The sequence below is a fragment of the Procambarus clarkii genome, chromosome 65 (genome assembly GCF_040958095.1).
Source record: "Procambarus clarkii isolate CNS0578487 chromosome 65, FALCON_Pclarkii_2.0, whole genome shotgun sequence".
Lineage (NCBI taxonomy): Eukaryota > Metazoa > Arthropoda > Malacostraca > Decapoda > Cambaridae > Procambarus > Procambarus clarkii.
In genome coordinates, this window is record NC_091214.1 from 9,868,178 (window position 1) to 9,892,920 (window position 24,743).

At 50.4% G+C, this 24,743-nt stretch overlaps 1 protein-coding gene across 2 annotated transcripts in view; it reads right to left on the minus strand.

The window, feature by feature from the left end:
- Window positions 1-2,074: 2,074 nt before the first annotated feature.
- The window catches only part of LOC123770980 (probable tRNA (uracil-O(2)-)-methyltransferase), a 156,979-nt gene continuing 134,310 nt past the window's right edge, over window positions 2,075-24,743 (minus strand). For both annotated transcript variants that reach the window (XM_045763146.2, XM_045763145.2), the window contains 3 exons: window positions 23,715-24,311; window positions 4,633-4,818; window positions 2,075-2,358 (listed from right to left, as the gene is read on the minus strand). In XM_045763146.2, coding sequence (XP_045619102.1) covers window positions 2,191-2,358; window positions 4,633-4,818; window positions 23,715-24,311 — 951 coding nt within the window. In that variant the 3' untranslated portion in view covers window positions 2,075-2,190. The remainder of the gene's footprint in view (window positions 2,359-4,632; window positions 4,819-23,714; window positions 24,312-24,743) is intronic.

Below are 24,743 nucleotides of genomic sequence, written 5' to 3' on the forward strand. Positions count from 1 at the left end.
TGGCGAGGTGATTCAGGACGAGACACTTCAGCTGAAGTGCTGGGCCGAGCACTATGAGCTATACGCCAGGGAAAATGTGGTCACCGAAGACGCCCTGAGCACCATTGAGTGCCTGCCTGTGTTAATGGAGCTCGACAGCGAACCGACCCTCAAAGAACTCAGCGAGGCCCTAGACTCCCTCGCTCCTGGCAAAGACGGCATTCCTGCTGAGACCTTGAAGTGCTGCAGAAGTAGCCTGCTCATGGAGTTGCATGAAATTCTCTGCCTCTGCTGGGAAGAAGGAGAGGTGCCACAGGACATGAGGGACGCCAACATCATCACGCTGTATAAGAATAAAGGTGATGGGCGACTGCAACAATTACTGTGGAGTTTTCTCCTTCATTGTCAGAAAGCTGTTTGCTCGAGTCACATTGAAGAGGCTGCAAGTACTTGCAGAGAGCGTCTATTCAGAATCACAATGCGGATTCAGAGCTAACAGGTCCACAATCGACATGGTCTTTTACCTCAGACAACTACAGGAGAAATGCAGGGAACAGAAGCAGCCACTCTTCGTAGCCTTCATAGATCTGACGAAGGCCTTCGACCTCGTCAGCAGGGATGGCCTAGCCTGACCCAGGCTCCTCAGCATCATCATATCTTTCCATGAGAACATGAAGGGCACCGTGGTCTTTGATGGCCCTAACATCAGACACCTTTGACATCTGAAGTGAAGTAAAGCAGGGCTGCGTCCTGGCTCCAACCCTATTCGGGACTTTCTTCGCAGTTATGCTGCAGCACGCCTTTGGATCTGCTATGGAAGGCATCTACCTCTGGACCAGGTTGGATGGAAAGCTCTTTAACCTCGCCAGGCTGAGAGCCAAGACGAAGGTTCAACTGAGGTGTCTGCGCGACTTCCTTTTTGCCGATGACGCAGCAGTCACTGCCCACTCAACCGAAGACCTCCAACGGCTCATGACCTGCTTCAGCGAGGCCTGTCAGGCTTTCGGACTCACCATCAGCCTGAAGAAAACACAGGTCATGGGACAAGGAGTGGACTCCCCACCTGACATCGGCATCTCCGATTCCAAACTGGAAGTCGTTCACGACTTCATGTACCTGGGCTCCACAGTCTCTGACTCACTCTCTCTTGATACGGAGCTAAACAAACGCATCAGTAAGGCATCTACTATCATGTCCAGACTGACAAAGAGAGTGTGGGCCAACAATAGGCTAACTGAGTATACTAAGATTCAGGTTTACAGAGCCTGTGTCCTGAGCACTCTCCTTTATGGCAGCGAGTCTTGGACACTCCGCACCCATCAGTAAAGACAGCGGAATGCCTACCACATGCGCTGCCTTCGACACATCTTGGACATCACCTGGCAGGACAAGGTGACAAACAACAATGTCCTGGGGAGAGCAGGAATCACCAGCATGTACGCAATGCTGAAACAGAGACGAATGTGCTGGCTTGGCACGTGGTGTGAATGGGCGATGGCAGGATCCCCAAGGATCTCCTGTATGGAGAGCTGATGCAGGGAAAGCATTCAACAGGCAAGCCCCAGCTACGGTACAAAGACGTATGTAAGAAGGACCTGAAAGCCATGGACGTCGATCTTGCTACGTTGACCTTTCAGCCGGGGGGCAGTCTGTTCAAAAAGGTCTTTCCAAGTTCGAGGAGTCACTTGCCAAGAAAGTGGAGGCAAAGAGACAGAGGAGGATAGCCAGGAAGACAGACCAGAATCGGACTTTGTGCTCAGTGTGGGATGGACTGCCATTCTTGGATTGGCCTTATCAGTCACACCAGACGCTGCACCAGGATTGACAACCAGAGCACAACTTCATAGTCTCCCGAGACTGAAGGATGCCTACTACTACTACTACTATATTACATTATATAATTTTGATTCTTTTATGTATTAAATTTTTAGTTCTGGAGTGAAACTTGCTTTCCGTAAAAGATTAAACAATTTCTATATGGACTGCTTAAACTCAAGATGTGTGGGAATACATTTCCCACATAGAATTAAGTGTTGGGGAAAATATTCTCATCAATAATGAAATATATAGCAGTAGGGTTTTCTAATACTTCGGCTTATAGAAGATTATTTTTATTAATTTACAACTGGTCAAATTTTATGAAATGTTATTTACCTATGCAAGACCATTACAGTAAAATGCTACCCTTCTTATATACAGAATGTAGTTACATTATTTACTAGGAACCTCTCTAACATCTTTCAAGTCAGAATTGCCATGAGCATATACACATGTTTGAGAGGGCAATGGGCAGCCTGTAATGTGGTTGATGTGAAACCAGCAGAGTTTAGTCTTGATATGACTACTTGATACTTTTGCTCTCCATACTGGTATTGGAATCTGTTGGAAGAAAAAATATTCAGCATGATAACCATTATATTTTGACATTTCAAAATCTTGCATACAAGTCACCGTACCACAGCCGGACCACCTCAGGGCTGAAAACTGTCAAAGGGTTTTGTCGGAGTGTTACAGTTTCCTGCTCTCCACTACTATATTTCTAAAATAAATAATGTAAAACTGGAAGAAACGATGTGTGTGTACGTGTACAGATGTGAATGAATGTGAATGTGCGTGTGAATATGCATATGTGTACAATTATATGAGTGGAGTTACAGGATGAAAGCTAGGCTTGAGGTGTCCCATCTTGACCTTAATCTCTACCATATGAAGTTGAGAAGCTTCAATAGTTTTGGTATACACTACTCTCATTTTTTAAATGAAATTAAATAGAGGATAACAGTACAGAATTTTTTATTTAATAAAATATAATATTTAAATGTAAAGGATGCCATAAAACAGGCATTAAATATAATGAAATATCAATTTCTCGTTGAGCTCCGATAACACCCCTAACCTTACCTTACCTTGAGGTTACCCTCGGGTGATTTTGGGGCTCAGCAACCCCGCGGCCCGGTCGTCAACCAGGCCTCCTCGTTGCTGGACTGGTCAACCAGGCTGTTGGACGCGGCTGCTCGCAGCCTGACGTATAAGTCATAGCCTGGTTGATTAGGTATCCTTTGGAGATGTTTGTCAAGTTCTCTCTTGAACACTGTGAGGGGTCGGTCAGTTATGCCCCTTATGTGTAGTGGACGCGTGTTGAACAGTCTCGGGCCTCTGATGTTGATAGAGTTCTCTCTCAGAGTACCTGTTGCACCTCTGCTCTTCAGCGGGGGTATTCTGCACATCCTGCCATGCCTTCTGGTCTCATGTGATGTTATTTCTGTGTGCAGGTTTGGGACCAGCCCCTTTACTATTTTCCATGTGTAAATTATTATGTATCTCTCCCGCCTGCGCTCAAGAGAATACAAATTTGGCTCTTTAGTCAATCCCAATAGTTTAGTTGTTTTACTGAGTGGATTCTAGCAGTAAAGGATCTCTGCACGCTCTCCAGGTCAGCAATTTCTCCAGCATTGAAAGGGGCTGTTATTGTGCAGCAGTACTCCACTCTAGAGAGCACTAGCGTCTTGAAAAGTATCATCATTGGTATAGCATCTCTAGTGTGAATGGTTCTTGTTATCCAACCGGTACTTTTTCTTGCAGTTGTGACGGCTACGTTATTGTGTTCTAAAAGGTAAGGTCTTCTGACATGAGTACACCCAGATCCTTTGCATTGTTTTGTACGTGGTTTTCGTTTTTATATTTTCATTTTTTCCGTAGCACATGAGCTGGAAATTATCTTCGTTAAACACCATATTATTTTCTGTAGCCCATAGAAAGCTCCTCCCCCGAAGGAGGAGGGGCCACCCAACGCCACCGCAGGTTGTCAGAAACAACCCAAAAGCCCACAAATTCCAAGAGTTCCAGTGAAGGTAGGTGGAGAATAGGAGCTGCAGCAGTGAAAAACACCCTAGCATAAATACCAGCTACATCAAATAACATCAAAACCCCTAAAACAGAGCCGGCTAACTCTGGGGCAACCACGTTAGCACAAAGCCACACACAAAACAGGTAAATAAACCCAAACTGATAGCTGTCTGTGGAGGCTTCATTACTACAAAAACAAACAAACAAAATCTGAAAAACAGTCAAACAAAAACAGTGAACCTGTAAACCCCAACATCGCAGGCTACAGTATAACACTGAACCAATAGGAATGCAGGCCCAACTGGTCAGTCATTACGAGTGAATCACTTGGGTTAGAATCCTTTTTGGAGTTGTTTGGCTGTTTTAGTGCTCTGTTTACTGTGAAACTTGCAGTAATCTGTATTGCTTCACTTATGTTCTGGATGTTTACTCAGTGAGGGGTGATGGTAACGATGCCAAGCTCCCAGTGCCTCTGTGAAGGTACCAGCTTCTGGTCCAAGGTAAACCATACAGGACTCCTCTGACTCATGTGACTCACTTGATGAGAGCCATCTCAGCAGACAAGTTCAGTGAGCCACCAAAGGCTTCTCCATAAACCCCTTAAATTCAAAATGAAAATGAATCATGGAGTTTTATTTTAAATATATTCAGCAGTTTTCTAAAGGGACCAATTATTTATAATAGTGTTGCATATAAGTTGTTCTTTCTCTGCTTTTTCCAGAGCATCTAAGAGATTCCAATTTAAACTACCTGCATTTCCATATACAGTACTGTATTAGTACAAGAAATCCATTGATAATATCTTACCTGAAGATTAGCTACTCCACGCGAAATGTTGAAAATGTGTTTGTGATTCTTCAGGAGTGTTTGTAACCCTCCACATTCATTCTTCAGTGCTGACAGCTGGTTTGGTTCCATACGTTTAGCTATGTCACCCAGAGTCATGCTGCCTCCACGATCCCAAGTTACAAAACTATTCTTGCTTATTTCAACCTGTCATCATTTAAAAAACCAGCATTGAATGTAATGAAACGCCATTTTCTGGGTGAGTCCCGGAGGCTCCCCGGAGCTATCCATGGCTGATATGGATACCCTAACTATTTTGCATCAGTCGATGTGGGTGGAGTTCTAGGCCTACCGGGGACCACGAGCCAGAACCTGGCCCCCTCAGAGAGGCACAGGAAGCAATGGCCCATAGAAATGCACATGTGATTTGGAGCATTCTATATCTGCCATCGACCGGGACAGGCACCCAGAAAGGTAAGCGCCACAAAACAAACACCTATTCTGGTTAAACAACAAAAATCGACAAACGAGTGGACAGAACTCCCCCAGGAAAAACGAACTAACAAGCATGACGTCACGCGAGCCGCGCCGCATGTCTGCGCAGCTCCCCCCTCCCCGGGAGGGGGAAGGGGGAGCCCCAGACCCCCGCACCGGCGATCCCTGCCCCAGTTCTGAGGCTGGATATTAAAACCGTGAAAAACCCGCCGACCGGAGGGCGGGAGGTGCCGGGGAGCCTCCGGGACTCACCCAGAAAATGGCGTTTCATTGCATTCAACGCTGGTTTTCTGGGGGAAGCCCCTACGGCTCCCCGGAGCTACCTCACCAAAGACTACCTAAAAAACAAGGGGACATACCCGGGAGGCGGTCGGAGAATCACTCCACAACACGAAGTCGAGACAACCCAAGGTATAGCATTCGCCAGAAAAAAGGGAGAACGGCCGCAGACGAAGAAAACCTATGATCGCGACAATAGGAGCCAAAAACCACTGCGCCTGAGAAGAGCAAGAAGCTCTGCCACACGGCCCCCAGAGGCGAATGCCAACACAAAAAGAAAACAGAGGCAAAGCAAACCTGACCCCAAGGAGCCACAACCACCAAGGAGAAGAAAAACAGGAGAGCACCCTGTCCAAAGACCAGGACGACACAGACAGTGCATAAGCAGGCCGGAGGTGTAACAACGCACGATACAACCTGCGAAATGGCGCAGAAGGAATATTGATACCGAAAGCTAGCAGCAGAAACCAAGGTGCCAGACCCTGGAACGGCCCCAAGCGCCTCTACATCCTCCGCAAGCCAATCCTATGACAGCCCCAGGAGGGAAAAGAAAACACAGGACCAAAACGAAAATGCCACAAGTGTGCAAGACCACCTCCACAAGTGCAGCTGACAGGGAAGGAACTCGCAGAAGGAGCCGCCCCGCACCAACATCCCGCAGAAGGGCAGGAGCGAAAAGACTCATGAGGAGCAAAATTGCTACCAGGAAAACTAGGAGTGCCGAGACAGTGTGAAGAGAAGAGATATTCACAAAAGAAGAAAAAGGCCAACACCCAGAAGCTGCTGGGAAGAGGACCCACAAGCCTTAGAAAGGACCGGAGGGAAGCTCAACCGAATGACAACAGACGCACCACAAAACGGGAAGGAGCAAAACAGTCCCGAACCTTCGAGAACAAAAAGAAGCAAACACAAAGGACGAAGGCCCCAAAACCCCGTCGCACCCGAGACCAAAAGTCATGCAGAAACCCCAAGAAGAGGGGGACATGACGGAAGAAGGCCCGTCCCGGAAAAAGGGGCGAAGATCGTAGAAAAGCACCCACCGACAGGACGGAAACAACGGGTACAACGGACAAGGAAACCAAGCCCAGGGAGGGGCCGACGCCCACAAAGCACGTGCGGAGAGGGGGAACGGAAAAACCTCACACCACAAAACTGCAAGTCCCCCCCCAGAGGGTTAGAAACACCCCGGCGGGGACCAACGGGGCCTGAGGCCTCTCACGTGAGCCCCACCCCAGCCCCGGGAACCCACCCTGCAAGCCCCAGGACCGAGCTGTCCCCTCAAAGCCCCAGCGTCAAGAAAACCCCGGGGCAGCCATGAAAAACACGAAGGAAGGGAGCCCACTAGGCTCTGGCACTTGAACCGAAACTGGAGGATAGGCGAGGGGCAAGATGAAGACCCCAAGCTCATCCCCAGCCAGCACAATGAGGTGAGGACAAGACAGTGAAACCAAGGAACATGGAAAAATCAGGCCCTGCACGGCAAGACCGGCAAGGAAGGAGAGCCCCAGAGGGAGCATGGAAGGGCCGAACATAACGCCACAACCAACCCCGACACGCAGCTGCAGTACCAAAACCGCAGCAAAATGTCACCACACTCCCCGAGGAAGTGACAGAGAAGATAGATAAATCGTACACGAGTGGCACACAAGGGGACATAGGCGGAAACCGAGCACCCAACTGAGCCACAGGGACGGTAGAAGAAACGTGTGCAGTGTAACAGGCAATCAAAGGAACACATTAGGCAGCCCAACATGGGCTGACCCCATACACAGCCCCAAGAGCAGAGATGAGAGTGCCCAAGAAGCACAGAATCCACCCGACAGGCAAATGACAGGGGAGAGGCGGAAACAAAGAGCCAGAACCCAACCTGCAAACACAAGGAGGCAAACACAAAACCTCCGACACAGGAAAACTTACTACCAAACAGGCACCCCCACCGTTGCACTGCGGAACAAGGTGGGGCCCCGAACTCAAGCAAGGTTAGACAAGCATAGGAGAGGGGCAGGAGGAGTACAGGCAGGAACCGCCTCGGAAGGGACAAGAGGCCACCTGCAGACACCCGTGAACTGAGGAAGGAATCAGGTGGAGAGAACAAGAGCTGCCCAGTATGGGCTAATAGCCCTGCAGTAGGCACCTCGGGTGATACGGTCCACGTTCTCAAGTACGTATGTACACCCATTCCTACTTCCAAAAACAAAAACAGCGTCAGGACGGAGGAGATGCCAAAACCGCACCAACTCACCTGCAGAACATAGGCCCTGAAGGGCCATGACGCAAGCGTTCGAGTCCGTATCCGCCGGAGGCGGCCAGTGCGCCCATGCTGGAGACGAGGGGAGCAGCGAAGGAGTCTCCCCACCCTAGAATGCAGGGAAAAACCTCATGAATTCCACACAGCGGCACCCCAGAACACCCCCAAAGCAACGGGGCACAGATGGGAATAAGAAAAGAACGAGAGGCGAAGCCCCCCCCCCCCCCGAGAGAATTGGAGCAGAACACGTGTGCACACCGCCCGGAACCAAAACAAATTCCCACGGCGCATGCGCAGGACGCGAAAGAAAGTAGCCCAACCAGGCGAGAAGTAGCCCAACCAGGCGAGAAGTAGCCCAACCAGGCGAGAAGTAGCCCAACCAGGCGAGAAGTAGCCCAACCAGGCGAGAAGTAGCCCAACCAGGCGAGAAGTAGCCCAACCAGGCGCGAAGTAGCCCAACCAGGCACGAAGTAGCCCAACAAGGCGAGTAGCCCAATAAAGCGAGAAGTAGCCCAACCGGCTACAAGGAGCCCAAACGGCCACAAAGGAGCCCAAACGGCCACAAAGGAGTCCAAACGGCTACAAAGGAGCCCAAACGGCGACAAGGAGCCCAAACTGCTACAAGGAGCCCAAACGGCTACAAAGGAGCCCAAACGGCGACAAGGAGCCCAAACTGCTACAAGGAGCCCAAACGGCTACAAAGGAGCCCAAACGGCGACAAGGAACCCAACCTGTCCAGAACAGAAGGAACCAGTATGGAGGCAAACTCCGGGACACGCAGGAGGTAAGCCGCAAAGGCCAACCGCACCGCAGGCGAAGAGATGCGGTTAGCCGAAAACCTCCTGAAGATGGAACCGAAGAAACCACAGGGACACGGAACCGAACCCGGGGAGGAGCAGAACCCAAGCCCAAATTGTATGCAGAGGGGGGAAAGAAAACCCCACTCCTCGTAACAGTAAGCCCCGCTCAGAAGGACGGAAATCCAGGCGGGGCGCAATGGAGCCCAAGGCCCCCAAGGCCGCTCCTCCCCAACCCCAGGAGCCTCTGCACCAGGCCCCGGGGCCGAGTCGACCTCCAAAGCCCCGGCCTCACAAGAAAAAGCCGGGGCAGCCGAGAGAGCTGAAAGAGAAGGGGGCCCACTGGTCAAAACCCCGGAGCATCGGCCGGAGGAACAGACTCGAATGCCTCCGCAGCTACCCCGGACGGGGCAACCCCCGAAACTTCCCAAATCTCAGAACCTCTAACCCCGCCCTGACCCCGAAGCCTGCAGATGCGTAGGGGCCGGAAGCAGGAGGGGGAAAAACAAGGGGGGCGTGGAAGGAACCAAGACCGAAGCGACCAAAACCACCCAAGTCTGGGTCCCTACACAAGCGGGGCAGCATCGGGGCGTCTGGGGAAGCGACAAACCAGAGCGCGTTGCAACATCCTACCCTGCAACGCGCGAGCTGCCTGCACCCACGGGAATTCATCAGCAAACTGGGTGAATGGAGTCACGAACAAGCAACAAAGCTCCTAGGACTCAAGGGTCGAATGTGTCACCGACCCAACAGGCAGCATGACGGAGGCAAAAACAAGGAGAGTCACCCTGAGACAAAGGGACAGAGCAACCCTCAACTCGCACAAAGCGAGAGGGGACGCAAGGGTCTCCACTATCGGACCCGAGAGCCCCCGGGGGGTTTCCCAGGGACCCTAGACTGGGTCTGCTAAGGGTTATCCCAGGCAGGGTACTGCTAACCGGCACCCCAAACTACCAAGCAAACTGCTAAAGCTGAACCCACGGGACGTGTCCACTCGCGAGAGCAAAGCAGGGGTGCCACCACACAAACGAACCTAATATAAGGGGGGGGGGGGAAACACAAGGAAGACCCCCCTACCAGGCAAAAACAAAAATAAAAGAAATAAACACACAAGTGGACAACGTACCCAGAGGGAACAGAGCCGGCCGCTATCATAGGTGAAAACTAGCTACGCAGTACCCTGCGCCCCACCAGTGCTATAACTACCACTTACCCCAAGGTAAACAAGGGAGTGAAACCCCCAAACCCTCGGGGCGGCCAAACGCCAAGCAGCAAAAAGCCAACAGAGGTAGACCCAAGGTGACTTGTGGAAGGCAACCCCAAGCCCCAAGGGCGGTACTTACAGGGCACTCAGGGAAGGTGGCCCTAAGCACATGCAGCCCGAGTACCCGAGAATACTACTCCCAGCTCACACGACCACCGTAAGAGCAGCACTGCAAACAAGTCACAGCACTGAGACAAGACCGGAGCTGGAGCCACACGACCGTGCACGATCCCATCAGCCGAGGAACTGGGGCGGGGATCGCCGGCGCGGGAGTCTGGGGCTCCCCCTTCCCTCTCCCGGGGAGGGGGGGAGCTGCGCAGACATGCGGCGCGGCTCGTGTGACGTCATGCTTGTTAGTTCGTTTTTCCTGGGGGAGTTCTGTCCACTCGTTTGTCGATTTTTGTTGTTTAACCAGAATAGGGGTTTGTTTTGTGGCGCTTACCTTTCTGGGTGCCTGTCCCGGTCGATGGCAGATATAGAATGCTCCAAATCACATGTGCATTTCTATGGGCCATTGCTTCCCGTGCCTCTCTGAGGGGGCCAGGTTCTGGCTCGTGGTCCCCGGTAGGCCTAGAACTCCACCCACATCGACTGATGCAAAATAGTTAGGGTATCCATATCAGCCATGGATAGCTCCGGGGAGCCGTAGGGGCTCCCCCCAGAAAATGCATTATACAAAAACATGTAATTAGAAGGCAGTTATTATTATTATTATCAAATAAATTATCTTATCACTACTGTCTCAATGATTCAAACATATCACAAAATATAATGGCATTCAATTACAAATGAACTTAGGAACTTCCATTACTAAGGAAGAGTTGCAATAAAGTTTTTTTCATGCAAGACATGAGCTCCCCAGGAGACACATGAGAGGACTAAGACAAGGGTCAAGGTGAACTAAGTGTAGAGGTAAAGCACATAGAGTGACCAAGACAGGTGAGTGCCAAGTTAGTAATTATCAAAAGAAGGCACCAAACCGGGAAGGATATGTAGCACCATCAAATGTGCGGAATAATTAGAGGGTGCTAAATATCACCAAGGATGCCAATACGAGAACAAAAACGCATGAGGCGAACGATATCAAAAGTATCCGAGTCACCAAGAATTCTATTGAGGGACAAGTGACCGCGAGGGGCGGTCGGAAAGCAAAACACACACTCGTCCTGGAAGTCAGGACATTCAAGAAGGACATGCACGACCGTAAGAGGGACAATGCAACTAGGACAATAAGGAGCAGGGCGGCGCTCCATCAAGTGACCACGGGTTAAGCGAGTATGGCCAATATGCAACCTCGCCAGAGCTGTTTCCCATCGCCGGTTACGGTGGTAGGAGGACGGCCACGAGGAAACACAACACTTAAGAGTGCGTAGTTTGTTACCAGTAACAGACGACCAAGAAGCCTGCCAACGGGTAAGAACGGAGGAATGGATAACCGGGTAAAAGTCGGAATATGGAATACCTTTACGAGAGATGGGACAAGAGCGGACAGCTTCCTTGGCGGCAGCATCCGCACGCTCATTTAAAGACACACCAATATGGCTGGGAACCCAACAAAACTCAACCGACTTAAATTTACTGTGAACAAGAAACAGCCAATGCTGGATCTTGACAACTACTGGATGAACCGGATTAAAGGACCCGAGAGCCATGAGGGCACTACGAGAGTCAACAACAACTACAAAGGAAGACTGACAACGAGAAAGCAGGACACGAAGAGCATAAAGAATAGCATAAAGCTCTGCTGTAAAGATGCTAGTCTCCGGAGGTAAGCGACACATATAAGTGCGATCAGGAAAAACAACAGAGTAGCCAACACTGTCCGCAGACTTAGACCCATCGGTGAAGACAGAAACGGAGCGGGAGCGAGAAGAAAAGTGCTCAAGGAAAAGGTGTTTTAGAACTGTAGGAGGGGTAAAAGCTTTAATGACGTGGGTCAAGGATGTACAAAACCGCGGAAGGGGGACTCTCCACGGGGGCAAAGAAGGAACAACACGAGGAGAAACATTAGAAATACGAACGGAAAGAGAATCCTGTAGGCGAGATAACCGAACAGAAAGAGGTAGGTGGTAAAGAGGAACAGGAACCGCAGGAAGGGTAAAAGTTAAAACACGACAGAGGCGAGAGGAAGGTTGTTGTAAGGACCGCGCAAGATAGCGAAGACAGTAGCGATCACGACGGTCCTGGAGAGACAGGAAGCCAGTGTCAACATACAAGCTAAGGACGGGAGTCAAACGGAAGGCACCAGAACTAAGGCGCAACCCAGTATGGTGCAAAGCATCAAGACGGCGAAGAGTAGAAGGAGAAGCAGACGAGTAAGCAGGGCAACCATAATCGAGCTTAGACAGGACGAGAGAGGAATGTAAAGCAAGGAGAGTGCGCCTATCTGCCCCCCAAGAAGTATGGGACAATACCTGAAGGAGGGTAAGGGCCTTAGAGCACTCAACACGGAGGTAAGAGATATGGGGAGACCAAGACAAACGAGTGTCAAGGAATAACCCCAAAAGCTTCGCGGAATCTTTGTACTCAAGGGGATGACCATAAAGTGACAAAGAGGGACAAAGAACGACCCGTTTCCGAGTAAAAGTCAAGGTACAAGTCTGAGAAGTAGAGAACTTGAAGCCATGATCGGTGGCCCAAGACGACACGGCATCAATTGCAAGTTGAAGCTGGTGCTGAAGGAGAAGCGAATCATCACCCCTGACATCAAAGGGTAAGATCATCAACATAGAGAGCGGAGAAGGCGCCTGAAGGAAGAGAGGGAAGAAGACTATTGAGGGCAACCAGAAAAAGAGTAGTGTTCAGAACACTACCCTGGGGCACACCTTCGTATTGCTGAAAAGAGGCAGAGAGAGCGGTACCAAGTCGCACCCGAAAGGAACGACGAGAGAGGAAGCTGCGGAGAAAGAGAGGGAGATGACCACGAAGGCCAAAAGAATGAAGTTGAGATATAATATGATATCGCCAAGTGGTGTCATAAGCCTTTTCTAGGTCAAAAAGGACTGCAACAACGGAGGTCTTTGCAGCAAAAGCAGTACGAATATAGACCTCCAAGTTCACCAGGACATCTGTCGTGCTGCGGCACTTGCGGAAACCAAATTGAGAAGGGGAGAGGAGGTGATGGTGTTCCAGGAACCACATCAGACGAACGTTACACACCCTTCCACACTGTCCCACCCTTCCACACTGTCCCACCCTTCCACACAGTCTCACCCTTCCACACTATCCCAACCTTCCACACTGTCCCAACCTTCCACACAGTCTCACCCTTCCACACAGTCTCACCCTTCCACACTGTCCCAACCTTCCACACAGTCTCACCCTTCCACACAGTCTTACCATTCCACACAGTCTCACCCTTCCACACAGTCTCACCCTTCCACACAGTCTCACCCTTCCACACAGTCTCACCCTTCCACACAGTCCTAACCTTCCACACAGTCCTAACCTTCCACACAGTCTCGCCCTTCCACACAGTCTCACCCTTCCACACTGTCCCAACCTTCCACACAGTCTCACCCTTCCACACAGTCTCACCCTTCCACACAGTCTCACCCTTCCACACAGTCTCACCCTTCCACACAGTCTCACCCTTCCACACAGTCTCGCCCTTCCACACAGTCTCGCCCTTCCACACAGTCTCGCCCTTCCACACAGTCTCGCCCTTCCACACAGTCACGCCCTTCCACACAGTCTCGCCCTTCCACACTGTCCCAACCTTCCACACAGTCTCACCCTTCCACACAGTCCTAACCTTCCACACAGTCTCACCCTTCCACACCCTTCCACACAGTCTCACCCTTCCACACAGTCTCACCCTTCCACACTGTCCCAACCTTCCACACAGTCTCACCCTTCCACACAGTCTCACCCTTCCACACAGTCTCACCCTTCCACACAGTCTCACCCTTCCACACAGTCTCACCCTTCCACACAGTCTCACTCTTCCACACAGTCTCACCCTTCCACACAGTCTCACCCTTCCACACAGTCTCACTCTTCCACACAGTCTCACCCTTCCACACAGTCTCACCCTTCCACACAGTCTCACTCTTCCACACAGTCTCACCCTTCCACACAGTCTCACCCTTCCACACAGTCTCACCCTTCCACACAGTCTCACCCTTCCACACAGTCTCACCCTTCCACACAGTCTCACCCTTTCACACAGTCTCACCCTTCCACACTGTCCCACCCTTCCACACAGTCTCACCCTTCCACACAGTCTCACCCTTCCACACAGTCTCACCCTTCCACACTTTGTCACCCTTCCACACAGTCTCACCCTTTCACAGTCTCACACTTCCACACAGTCCCACCCTTCCACACTGTCCCACCCTTCTACACTGTCCCACCCTTCCACACAGTCTCATCCTTCCACACAGTCTCACCCTTCCACACAGTCTCACCCTTCCACACAGTCTCACCCTTCCACACTTTGTCACCCTTCCACACAGTCTCACCCTTCCACACAGTCTCACCCTTTCACAGTCTCACCCTTCCACACAGTCTCACCCTTCCACACTGTCCCACCCTTCTACACTGTCCCAACCTTCCACACAGTCTCACCCTTCCACACAGTCTCACCCTTCCTCACTGCTCCAACCTTCCACACAGTCTCACCCTTCCACACAGTCTTACCCTTCTACACTGTCCCAACCTTCCACACAGTCTCACCCTTCCACACAGTCTCACCCTTCCTCACTGCCCCAATCTTCCACACAGTCTCACCCTTCCTCACTGCTCCAACCTTCCACACAGTCTCACCCTTCCACACAGTCTCACCCTTCCTCACTGCCCCAACCTTCCACACAGTCTCACCCTTCCACACTGTCCCAACCTTCCACACAGTCTCACCCTTCCACACAGTCTCACCCTTCCACATAGTCTCACCCTTCCACACAGTCTCACCCTTCTACACTGTCCTAACCTTCCACACAGTCTCACCCTTCTACACAGTCTCACCCTTCCACACAGTCTCACCCTTCCACACAGTCTCACCCTTCCACACAGTCTCACCCTTCCACACTGTCCCAACCTTCCATACAGTCTCACCCTTCCACACAGTCTCACCCTTCCACACAGTCTCACCCTTCCACACAGTCTCACCCTTCTACACTGTCCCAACCTTCCACACAGTCTCACCCTTCCACACTGTCCCAACCTTTCACACTGTCCCACCCTTCCACACAGTCCCACCCTTCCACACAGTCTCACCCTTCCACACTGTCCCATTGTCCCAACACCATTGTTTGGCGTTGGGTAGGGACAGGTATTGTGTTGGTTAGGGCATCAAGGTGTTGCACGACCTGCTACCTATGCGGGGACCTGTTCCTGTTGCCTCTGGGGAAGGTGTACTTTTGCGGGGTTTTCTCTTGTTTTTATTTTCATTTGCCTGGTGGGGGTCTGCCTAGTGTGGCTATAGTTCCACTGGTAGTGTTTGGTGGCCCTCTGCTAGGCCACCACGTGATTGTACACGTCACAGGGGTTTTCATTGTTAGCATCCACCCCTTGTTAGCTTTTGGTGTTAACCGGTTAGCAACACCTTGCCCGGGCTTCCCATAGCAGTCAGCCAACGGGCCCTGGAAAACCCTGTCGTGGCTCGGTGGACCAGTGGATGTGTCTTCCGGGTTCCAACCCGTCTTGTGCGGGTTCGTTGGTTGCTGTCACCCTTGTCTCAGGGTGACAGTCGCCTCTTTTACCTCCATCATGCTGCCTGCTGGGTCACTGACACCTTAACCCGGAGTCTTGCGAGATATGTTTCTCTGCTTGTTCTCCAGTTCTCTTCTGATGTCCTTACTGTTCAGAGTCTAGGCGGCATCCACGTTGCATGCTCGGTTTAGGTTGCTGCAACGTGCTAAGTTGGTGTCCTACCTGGATGCCCTGGGGCCGCCCCGTTTTGTTTAGGTGTTGTTTGCCCCTTTCCCTTCCCTGTTCCCGGCTCCTGACCGTCTGCAGATTTCAGGTTCGGGGCAGGGTTTACTTGGTGCCGAGACTTGGGCGGTTTCGGGGGCTGCCCTGTTCGGATTGGGGATGAAGGTTTTCGAGCCTGTTGCTCCTGCTGAGCCTTCTGTGTCTTACCAGCGGCACTTTCTTTGCTGCCATTCCTCTGGACTCTCCTTTTTCTTTAAGGGCAGAGGGCGTGGAGGACGGCTTTGCCCCGGGGCCTTCTGTTGCGGGTTCCCAGGGCTGTGGGGAATGCCCGTTAGCAGTTCTGGGGCTGTTTGCCCTTGCCTGGGTTTTCTGCTTCTGGGCCAGGTTTTTCGTCCCTCTTGTCTGCTTACTTTCCACATTTGCTGGCATGTTTTTGGATCTATTGCGTCGGTCACAGCTTCTTGTTCTGGTGGCCCTTTTCTTTCTGTGGGTTACTTCTCCGCTTGGCCACCGGGGCCGCACTGTGGTTTGTTTACCTATGCCTGAGTGTGCGAGCTCGCGTTTTGGGCGAGTTTTATCCTCCTGTTACAATTTCTTTGCATTTTCTGGGGTGTTCTACCCATCTTCTGTTCCTCTGGGAACGCTTAGGTGTTGGTTTTTACACCGGTTTTTGCGTTTTCTGTCTGTTTGGGTCTGGGCCTGGGGTTTAGGCTCAGTGTCCCTGTCTGTTTATGCTTGCTCAAAAACTTTGTGTCCCTCGGTTTGGGTCTGTTTTGGCTGTTTCCCTGGGGGTTCTGTCTGGGTGCTGTGCTTTTTCTGTGGTGTCCTTCCACCGGCAAATGCGGTGGTTTGGGCTCCTCCGGGTTCAAATTCCGGGTTCCTTTGGGTTCTTTGGTTTCGTTCTGGAGGTTTCTTCCTCTTGGTCCCCCTTTGTGGGTTCAGAGGGATAATAGTTACCTCGTGTGTGACCCGGTTCTGCCTCCTGGGGTTCCCGGGTCTTCCTGGCTTGCAGGCTGGTCTTTTTGGGTCTAGGTACGTGTTGTGGTCATGCCATGGCTTTGGGTTTTTTGTTGTCGAGGTGGGCCTTTTGGTGCAGTTTTTGTGCTCTCTTGGTGCCTTCTTCATCTGGCCGGCGCAGTGCTCTCTGGCCACCGGTCGGTGGCTTGTCTTTTTCTTTTCTTTCTTTATTTTTATTTTCATGTGTATGTATGTATGTATTTATACATTTTGTGTATGTGTGTGTATATATATATATATATATATATATATATATATATATATATATATATATATATATATATATATATATATATTATATGTGTGTATATATATACATTTTCTTTCAGAAGGGGCTTCGTTCCCTTCGCTGTTGATGGAGCGCTGAGGGGGGGGGCAGCCTGCTCTGTTGGCTCTCGCTTCGTCCCGCAGTTCGTGGGCATTTTTTGGTTGGCATTGGGCGGCTCCTCTTCCTTTGGGGGGTTCAGGGCTGGCAGGGTGGGCTTCTTCCCTTGTGCTTCGTCGTGTCATCTTGGTGTGGGTGAGTTTGGACGTGGTCGATTCGCCCCATCCTTCCAGGGTTCCCGCCTGTTCCAATGCAGACACAGGGGCTTTGCAGATCTGCGGTTCTTCTGGACTTGTTCAGTCTGCTCCCTGGATTCTTTGCCCCTATTCGGATGACTGTTGTCTCCGGTCCAGCTTCTGTTGGGGCCGGGTGCCTGGATGGTGTCCCTGGACCTCCGGGTCCCTTCTTGGCAATTTCCTCTCCAGCGTTCTGGGACTGGCACAATTGGGGGTGGAGCTTCAGGCTTGCCACTTTTGTTGCCTTCCCTAGTTTGTAATTGGCACTTAGTGTATTTCTGCATCTTTATCGGATCTTGGTGACCTGTCTTCGTCTGCTTGGGATTCGGTTTTCTGGCCTACTTCGACGACTGGAGGACATTCCGTCTTGTTCCGTCCTGGATTCGGACCTGGCTGGGTCTTGTTTAGGACTCTTGGACCGCTTCTCTGTCTCTCCCTTCAGAGGCGTTGCTGCGGCTGCGGTCCCACCTTTAGTTGTTTCTGAGGGAGTCCCGGGTCACTCAGTGGTTGCTCGAGCGGTTGTGAGGGAGTCTGAACTTCGCTGTGCTGGTCTACCCACTGGGTCAGGTTTGGCTTCGGTGTCTGTTTTGGTTCCTTCAGGGACGCCCCTTCAGCCTCTCTCGCGATCATTGGGTTTGTCCTCCGGGGACGAAGTGTTGGTGCTGCGTCGTCGGCTTCCTCTTTGGGGTTTTTGGTGTTCCGTGCCTTCGCACCTCCCCGAGCCTTCACTCAATGTGTTCGCAGATGGGTCATCTCTCAGCTGGGGCTTTTTGATCGGTGCTCACCAGGCCGGTCGGGGACTTTGGGGTCCGTCCTTCCATCGGGCTCACAGCAAGGTTCAGGACTTCGCGGCTGTCTGGTTTGCACTTCGGAGGGTTCGGGTCACTCGGGGCTCTACCATCTGGTTACATTCGAACTGTTCTCAGGTGGTTTATTGCTGGAACCACGGGGGGTTCTCTTCGGTCCTTGCCTCTTTGGGGTTGGTTCCTTCTAGTGGCTCACCTGCTGGATTCTCGGGGTTTGGCTCTCCGTGCGGTTCATGTTCGGGAGTGTCCAACGTCCTGGCAGACGGCCTGTCTCGGTTCATTCCTCTGTTCATGGATTAGTTGGTTGTCGCCAACTCGTTTCATCGGCTCTGCCGTACGTACGGACTCACGGACATGAACATCTTCGCATCGGCGTAGTCTCAGCATCTCCTATTCTATGTGGCACCCTTCCCCGCCTGTGAGGCATTCGCAGTGGATGCCTTTCGACAGGACTGGTCGAGGTGGAGTTACCTGTACCTCTTCCCCCGGTCCAGCTGTTGCTTCGGGTTCTGGCTCGGTTGGAGTCCTTCCCAAGGAGAGTAGTCCTCATGGCCCCTTGGTGGCCGGCCCAACTTTGTTTTCAGACGTTGCTTGATTGTTGTCCAAACCCGGGGCATTTCCCACAGCTGGGCCTCTTTCAGCAGGTTGGACCGGTCCTGTACATGGCTGGTTCGGCCTTCTTCTCGGCTGCTCTTCGCGTCTGGTCTTTTGACACGGGTGTATCACCATCTCTAAGGTGATCAAGTGACTTCGTTGATGGTGTCCCATCTGTGAGTTTCATCATCAGATGCATCTGATGCAATAAATGAACAAATCCACAAGGGCCATTCAACTCCTTTTGACCATGTCGCAGCTCAGTCGATTAAGGCAGCGTCTGGGATGCTCTCGGACGCAAGTTCAAATCCTCGTCACGGCCCTTGTACTCACCTAATTGTTGTTGTTTTTTTGTGGATTTGTTCATTTGATGCATCACGCAATGGTGATTTCTGTGTGTAATGAAGTAAGGGCGAAGAGGGAGAACGGCCTATTGACAAAGCTTGAGTGCATGGGGGGAGTTGTGTAAAACCCTGGTTTGTGCCTTGGAGATGCTGCAGGATCCAGTAAGTTCAGTAGAACTTCGGTTCCAACTCCTTTACGAGGTAGCGTGCAACCAGGACCCTGATTGACCGCCAAAATCCCCGTGCCCAAGACATGTTACCATAGATAACAGCAAGTTCAACAAACTTACAAACGTCATGGGGACACGGATAGACCGCAGGCTGGCTGGACCGAATAACCCTGCGGAGAGCCTGAGAGCCCTGAACCCGGGAACAGGGAAGAAGGAAAACCGGATCAGCCCAAAGCGTGTCTCCGGCTACCGAGGACGTGGCGCGCAAATAACGACAGAGCACCGCAACTGGACCCAACACATAATGAACCCCTGGCCTGACCAACAAAGCATCAACAACCCAGGAGCCCCTCTGGAAAGCAGCCATCTCATTCTTCGCCAGAAAAGAATCAGACGGCTGCAAATGAACAAACCTATCACCACGACCAAAAGAACAAAAACCCCTGCGCCGGAGGAGAGCATGAAGCTCTCTGACCTGATCCCCATAGACCAATGCCAACAAGAAAAGAGTCATAGAAAAACAATTCTGAACCGGAGGAGCCACAACAAAACGAGGAGAAGACAAATACGAGAGCATCCTGTCGAAGGACCAGGACTGCTCAGGTGGCGCATGAGCAGGTCAGAGGTGAAACAACACCCAAGACAGCTTGCGAAACGGTGCAGAAGTAACATCTATTCTGAAAGCAAGCTGTAGCAGCTCCGCCAGCGCCGTACGATATGAGGCGACAGTATTCGGCATAAGACGACGGTCCTGAAACAGCCACAAGAGGAAGAATAAAACAACCGCAACCAAAAGCGAAGTACAACGACGGAGAGACAAAAAGAACCGGAAGAACTGCCAGGAAACTTCATATTGCCGCCGAGACAAAGCCCACAGGTGGGACACCATCAAAGAAGCAACCTGATCACCATAGAGATGGTGATAGACTCGAGTCAAAAACTCCAGACGCGAAGACTCGAGGAGAAGACCGAACCAGTCTCATTACGAACAGAGCCGATCTGCTGAAAGAGGCGGAGCAACGAGGAAAACTTCCGGGTTTGGACACCGAGTAAGCAGGGCCTGAAACCAAGGCTGGGCCGGCCACCACAGAGCCAGAAGGACTACACTTCCCTGGTAAATCTCCAAGCGAGCCAGGACCTGGAGCAATAGCAGAACTGGGGGGGGGGGGGGAAGAGTTACAGGAAGCCCCACCTCGATCAGTCCAGCCGAAAGGCATCGACCTTGACAGCCTCACAGTCGAGGACTGTGCATGAAACCTATCATGCAGCGCCTGAGCTGCCTGCACCCAAATATCCTCATCATCAGATTGGGTGAATTAAGTCACCAACAAGCAACAGTGCTCAAAGGACTCAGGGTCGAAGGTGTCACCGACCTAACAGGCAGCATGAGGGAAGGAAAAACAATGAGCGTCGCCCTCAGACAAGGGGACAGAGCAACCCTCAAACTCGCACAAGGCAAGAGGAGACCCAGGGGTCGCATTCATTGGACCCGTGCACCACCATGGGAATTCCCAGGGTCCCCTAGACTGGTATCGCTAAGGGTAAGCCCAGGCAGAGCACTGCTAACCAGCGCCCAAGTCTACCAAACAAAGTGCTAAAGCTGAACCTCCGGAACGTATCCATTCATAGGGGCGAAGCAGGGGGTACCATTGAACACAGGAGGTCAACACCCTAGCTAAATAGGAGCAAGGGACATAAGGCAGACTCCCCCTACCAGGCCAAAACTAAAAGTAAAAGAAAAACCCCGCAAGAGGACAACATACCCAGGAGGAACAGAGCTGGCCTCTGTAATAGGTGAAAACTAGCTGTGCAGTACCCTGTCCCCCCCAGTGCAAAAACTACCATTTACCCCAAGGTAGACAAGGGAGGAAAACATCCCAACACTCAGGGTGGTCAATCACCAAGCAGCAAAATACCCCAGAGGTAGACCCCAAGGCGACTTGTGGAAGATAACTCCAAGTCCCAAGGGTGGTACTTACAGGGCACTCAGGGCAGGGAAGGTGACCCTAAGCACATGCAGCTCGAGTACCTGTGAATATTACGCACAGCTCGCACGCCACCGTAAGAGCAGTATTGAACACCAGGCACAGCACAACAAGAGAATCTAGAACTGGAGCCAGCAGACCGTGCCACAAGCACATCAGCCTAAGAACTAGTGGTTGGATCGCCGGTGCAGGGGGTCTGGCGCTCCCCCTTTCCCCTCCCAGGAAAGGGGGGGGGAAGCTGCGCAGACAAGCGGCATGGCTCGTGTGACGTCATGCTTGATTGCTAGTTTTCATTTGGGGAGTTCTGTCCACTCGTTTTGGCTATATTTGTTGTTTTAACCAGAATAGGGGTTTGTTTTGGAGCGCTTACCTTCCTGGGTGCCTGTCCCGGTTGATGGCAGATGCAGAATGCTCCAAATCACATGTGCACTTCTATAGGCCATTGCTCTTCATGCCTTTCTGAGAGGGCCAGGTTCTGGCCGGGGTCTCCGGTAGGCCTAGACCTCCAGTCACACTGACTGATGTTTAAGTCTAGGGATATACATATCAGCCTGGATAGCTCCAGGGAGCCAAAGGGGCTCTCCCCAGAATTTTTTTTTTCTTGGATCTAGATTAACTCCATTACATCTACATAGATGTATTATAACCATACATTATTTACATCATTTGTATAAACCCCAATTTAAGAGTTAAAAGCACACCTTATAAAAATTTGCTTAAAAGCATTGTCAGAAAACATAGAGGAAGAAGCACTTAGCAAGAATGGTAAGAAAAACAATGAGTAGCTGTGGTTGGGATAAGTCAGATCTGAATCCAGAGGCATAGGCTAAGCAAGTACTGCACAGCATTGAAGAATACCTTAGAACAGGTAAGAAAGAAGAGGTCAAAATGCAGTCAGAAGCTGGTGAGGGAAAAGGCAGAGGCATGCCATTCAGAGGAATGGCATTCCTCAAGCTCGGAAACATTAGTGGGCTCAGATATGGTAGCATCGCCATACGTCAAACCAAGGACATTAGATTCCAGGGTAGCAGCATGCGGAAAAGCAACAACAGAGATCAAGATCATTTTTCTAGGGAAAAAGTGGAGGTGAAAGCATCCAGTTTAGGTTTATAGCAAGATGACTGAAGTATGTTGAAGAGAGAGATGGTGGAAGCTATGTATTATGTGAAATCAGTAATTGTTTCAGCTGGAGATGACTGGTAGATCCAGCTGGGATGCAGAGGCATGATAACAATCATGGTGACTGGAATGAACAAGAGGCAGATAAGAGCACCAGATGGGGTTTGTAAGGGCATCCAAAGTATCCAAAGATAAGGTTGCAGAAAATGGGACCAAGCACAAAAAGGCAGACAGGGAACGGTTACGAGTAAGGTACACAGACCTAGGGAAAGGGGTCAGGAGGGACATGGTTTCTGAGTGTGATGGGACACAAGGAGCAGTCGTACAGGTATAACTAACAATAACCTGTAAACAATCTGTTCCAGAGCTGGGGACCAGAAGGACAGCAGGCCTGAGAGTCAGAACGGTCAGAGCATGCAAAGCATCACATCTTGGAAGAGATCCAGGTACCACAGTTGTCCTCTGAGAAGGGAATGTTGTTATTGTGCTTGAGGGAGAAGATGTAGTGCTCCATCTTGCAGTGTACACAGGTCCAGAAAAACACACGATGGGTTTCACTACAATTAATGCATCGATCAAGGAGAGATTTGCAAGAATCCATCACATGTCCATAATTGCCACTCAAGGGTCAAAGGAAGACCTCGATATGACAAGTGGCAGAGCCATAGCAAATCTTTCAGCACTGATTGCACTGGTGGGGAGAGGGGATATATTCTTGCATTGAACATTTGATACCATGATGTATAACAAATGTGGGGAGGGAGCGAGGGTCAAAAGTTACTTTTGGTATCTGGACAGACTGTGCATGTTTATCACAGGGATGAAGAGTGAATATGTCCATCTGGAGTACCAAGTGTCCCTTGGCCTCTAAAATATCTTGGATATCCTCATGGCAGTTTCTGAGATCACTGCCATTAATAGCAATGTGAGACTGGGAAAAAATAGTCCCCAGCGCTGAGGACCCCAGTAACCTGATCAACCAGGCTGTGGCTCATACGTCAGGCTGCGAGCAGCCGCGTCTAACAGCCTGGTTGATCAGTCCAGCAACCAGGAGGCCTGGTCGACGACTGGGCCGCGGGGACACTAAGCCCCGGAAGCACCTCAAAGTAACCTCAAGGTAAGGTAAGCGCTAGCACTTTAATGGACATACTTCGTAATTCAAGCTGGGACTTCAAGAACATTGAGGAGAGCAAACTGTGTTTGAGAGACAATCAGTGAAGAACAAGCACTGGCAAACAAGATGACTACATTGGTAGTGCAGTCAATGCCACTATTACGAAGGCAGCAGTAGCAGGGCGATGACCTACACATAACCAGAACACAGCACTATTTTACCTCCCAATGTGGTGCATGACCTCACATGCAATTTTCCAAGCAGCCACTTTTGTGGCTTAAATTTTAGTATTTTAAAGATAATAGAGTAAGGCATGCTCAAGATATTAAATGGTAAAGTTGAGAAAGTAAAATGAAGAAATAAACATGACAAAACCATTAGGTATTTCTACCACTGATACCAAATAATAAACAGTTGTAGCTTTTAGAATCATTACCTCTAGTATGTGTTTTTTTTCCATGAGCATTCTGGCTACAGTTGACACAAGATCATCTTTGATTGTCTTCTCAAGCTGCGTACAATTACGCACAGCTTGCACAGCATCCCGAGCTTTAAAATTTTCTGTCCAAAGAATATGGTTCCCTGCTTTGTGTGTGTTAATTCCAAGGTTCTCACAACTACCATCACGTGTCTGACTCTCTATACTTTTAGTGCTTCTTTTTCTAATAAACTGGTCAATCTTTTGGTTCATCTGAGGGGTCTCCAGTGCACTGTATGTTCTCTCCTGTCCAATCAGACAAACTCTTTTGGTCGAAGGAATTCTCAGCTTGTCTTGCCATACTTCAAAGCCACAAACACTGCCCACTTCTTTGACATATTCAAGATAGTCTGAGTACTGGCTTCTACCTGTATACTTTCTTCGGTACTTGCAGTCAAAGTCGTGGGCACAACATGGAATTACAAAGAAACGAGTTGTATATTTGGATTTAGCAGCAATGACAGGAATCCATGGAGTTAATTCATCTGAATGGTTACCAATCAGCCAGTCATATGCAGGAAAAAGGTTCTTATCAGATGGTTCAATGGCTTCTTCCTAGAATAAGTAAAAAAATCAGTGTTGAATGTAATGAAACGCCGTTTTCTGGGTGTGAGCCGGAGGCTGCTCTAGGCTGATATGCTAATGTCAGACTTTGGCATCAGTCATGTGTATGGAGTTCTGTGGGCCTACCGGGGACCACGAGCCAGAACCTGGCCCCCTCAGCAACCCGTTCTCGCACTTTCGTATAGTCAATATTGACTTATTAAATACGTGCATATGTGACATACTAAACATACTAGTTTACCTTGAAAAGCTTCATAGAAAACACCAACCTTACCTAACCTTCTTAGTATGTTAGGGTATACCTATTATAGGTATAGGTTAAGTAATAATTGTAATTACGAAGCAATAAGATGCTTATCTTAACATACTAAGAAGGTTAGGTAAGGTCGGTGTTTTCTATGAAGCTTTTCAAGGTAAACTAGT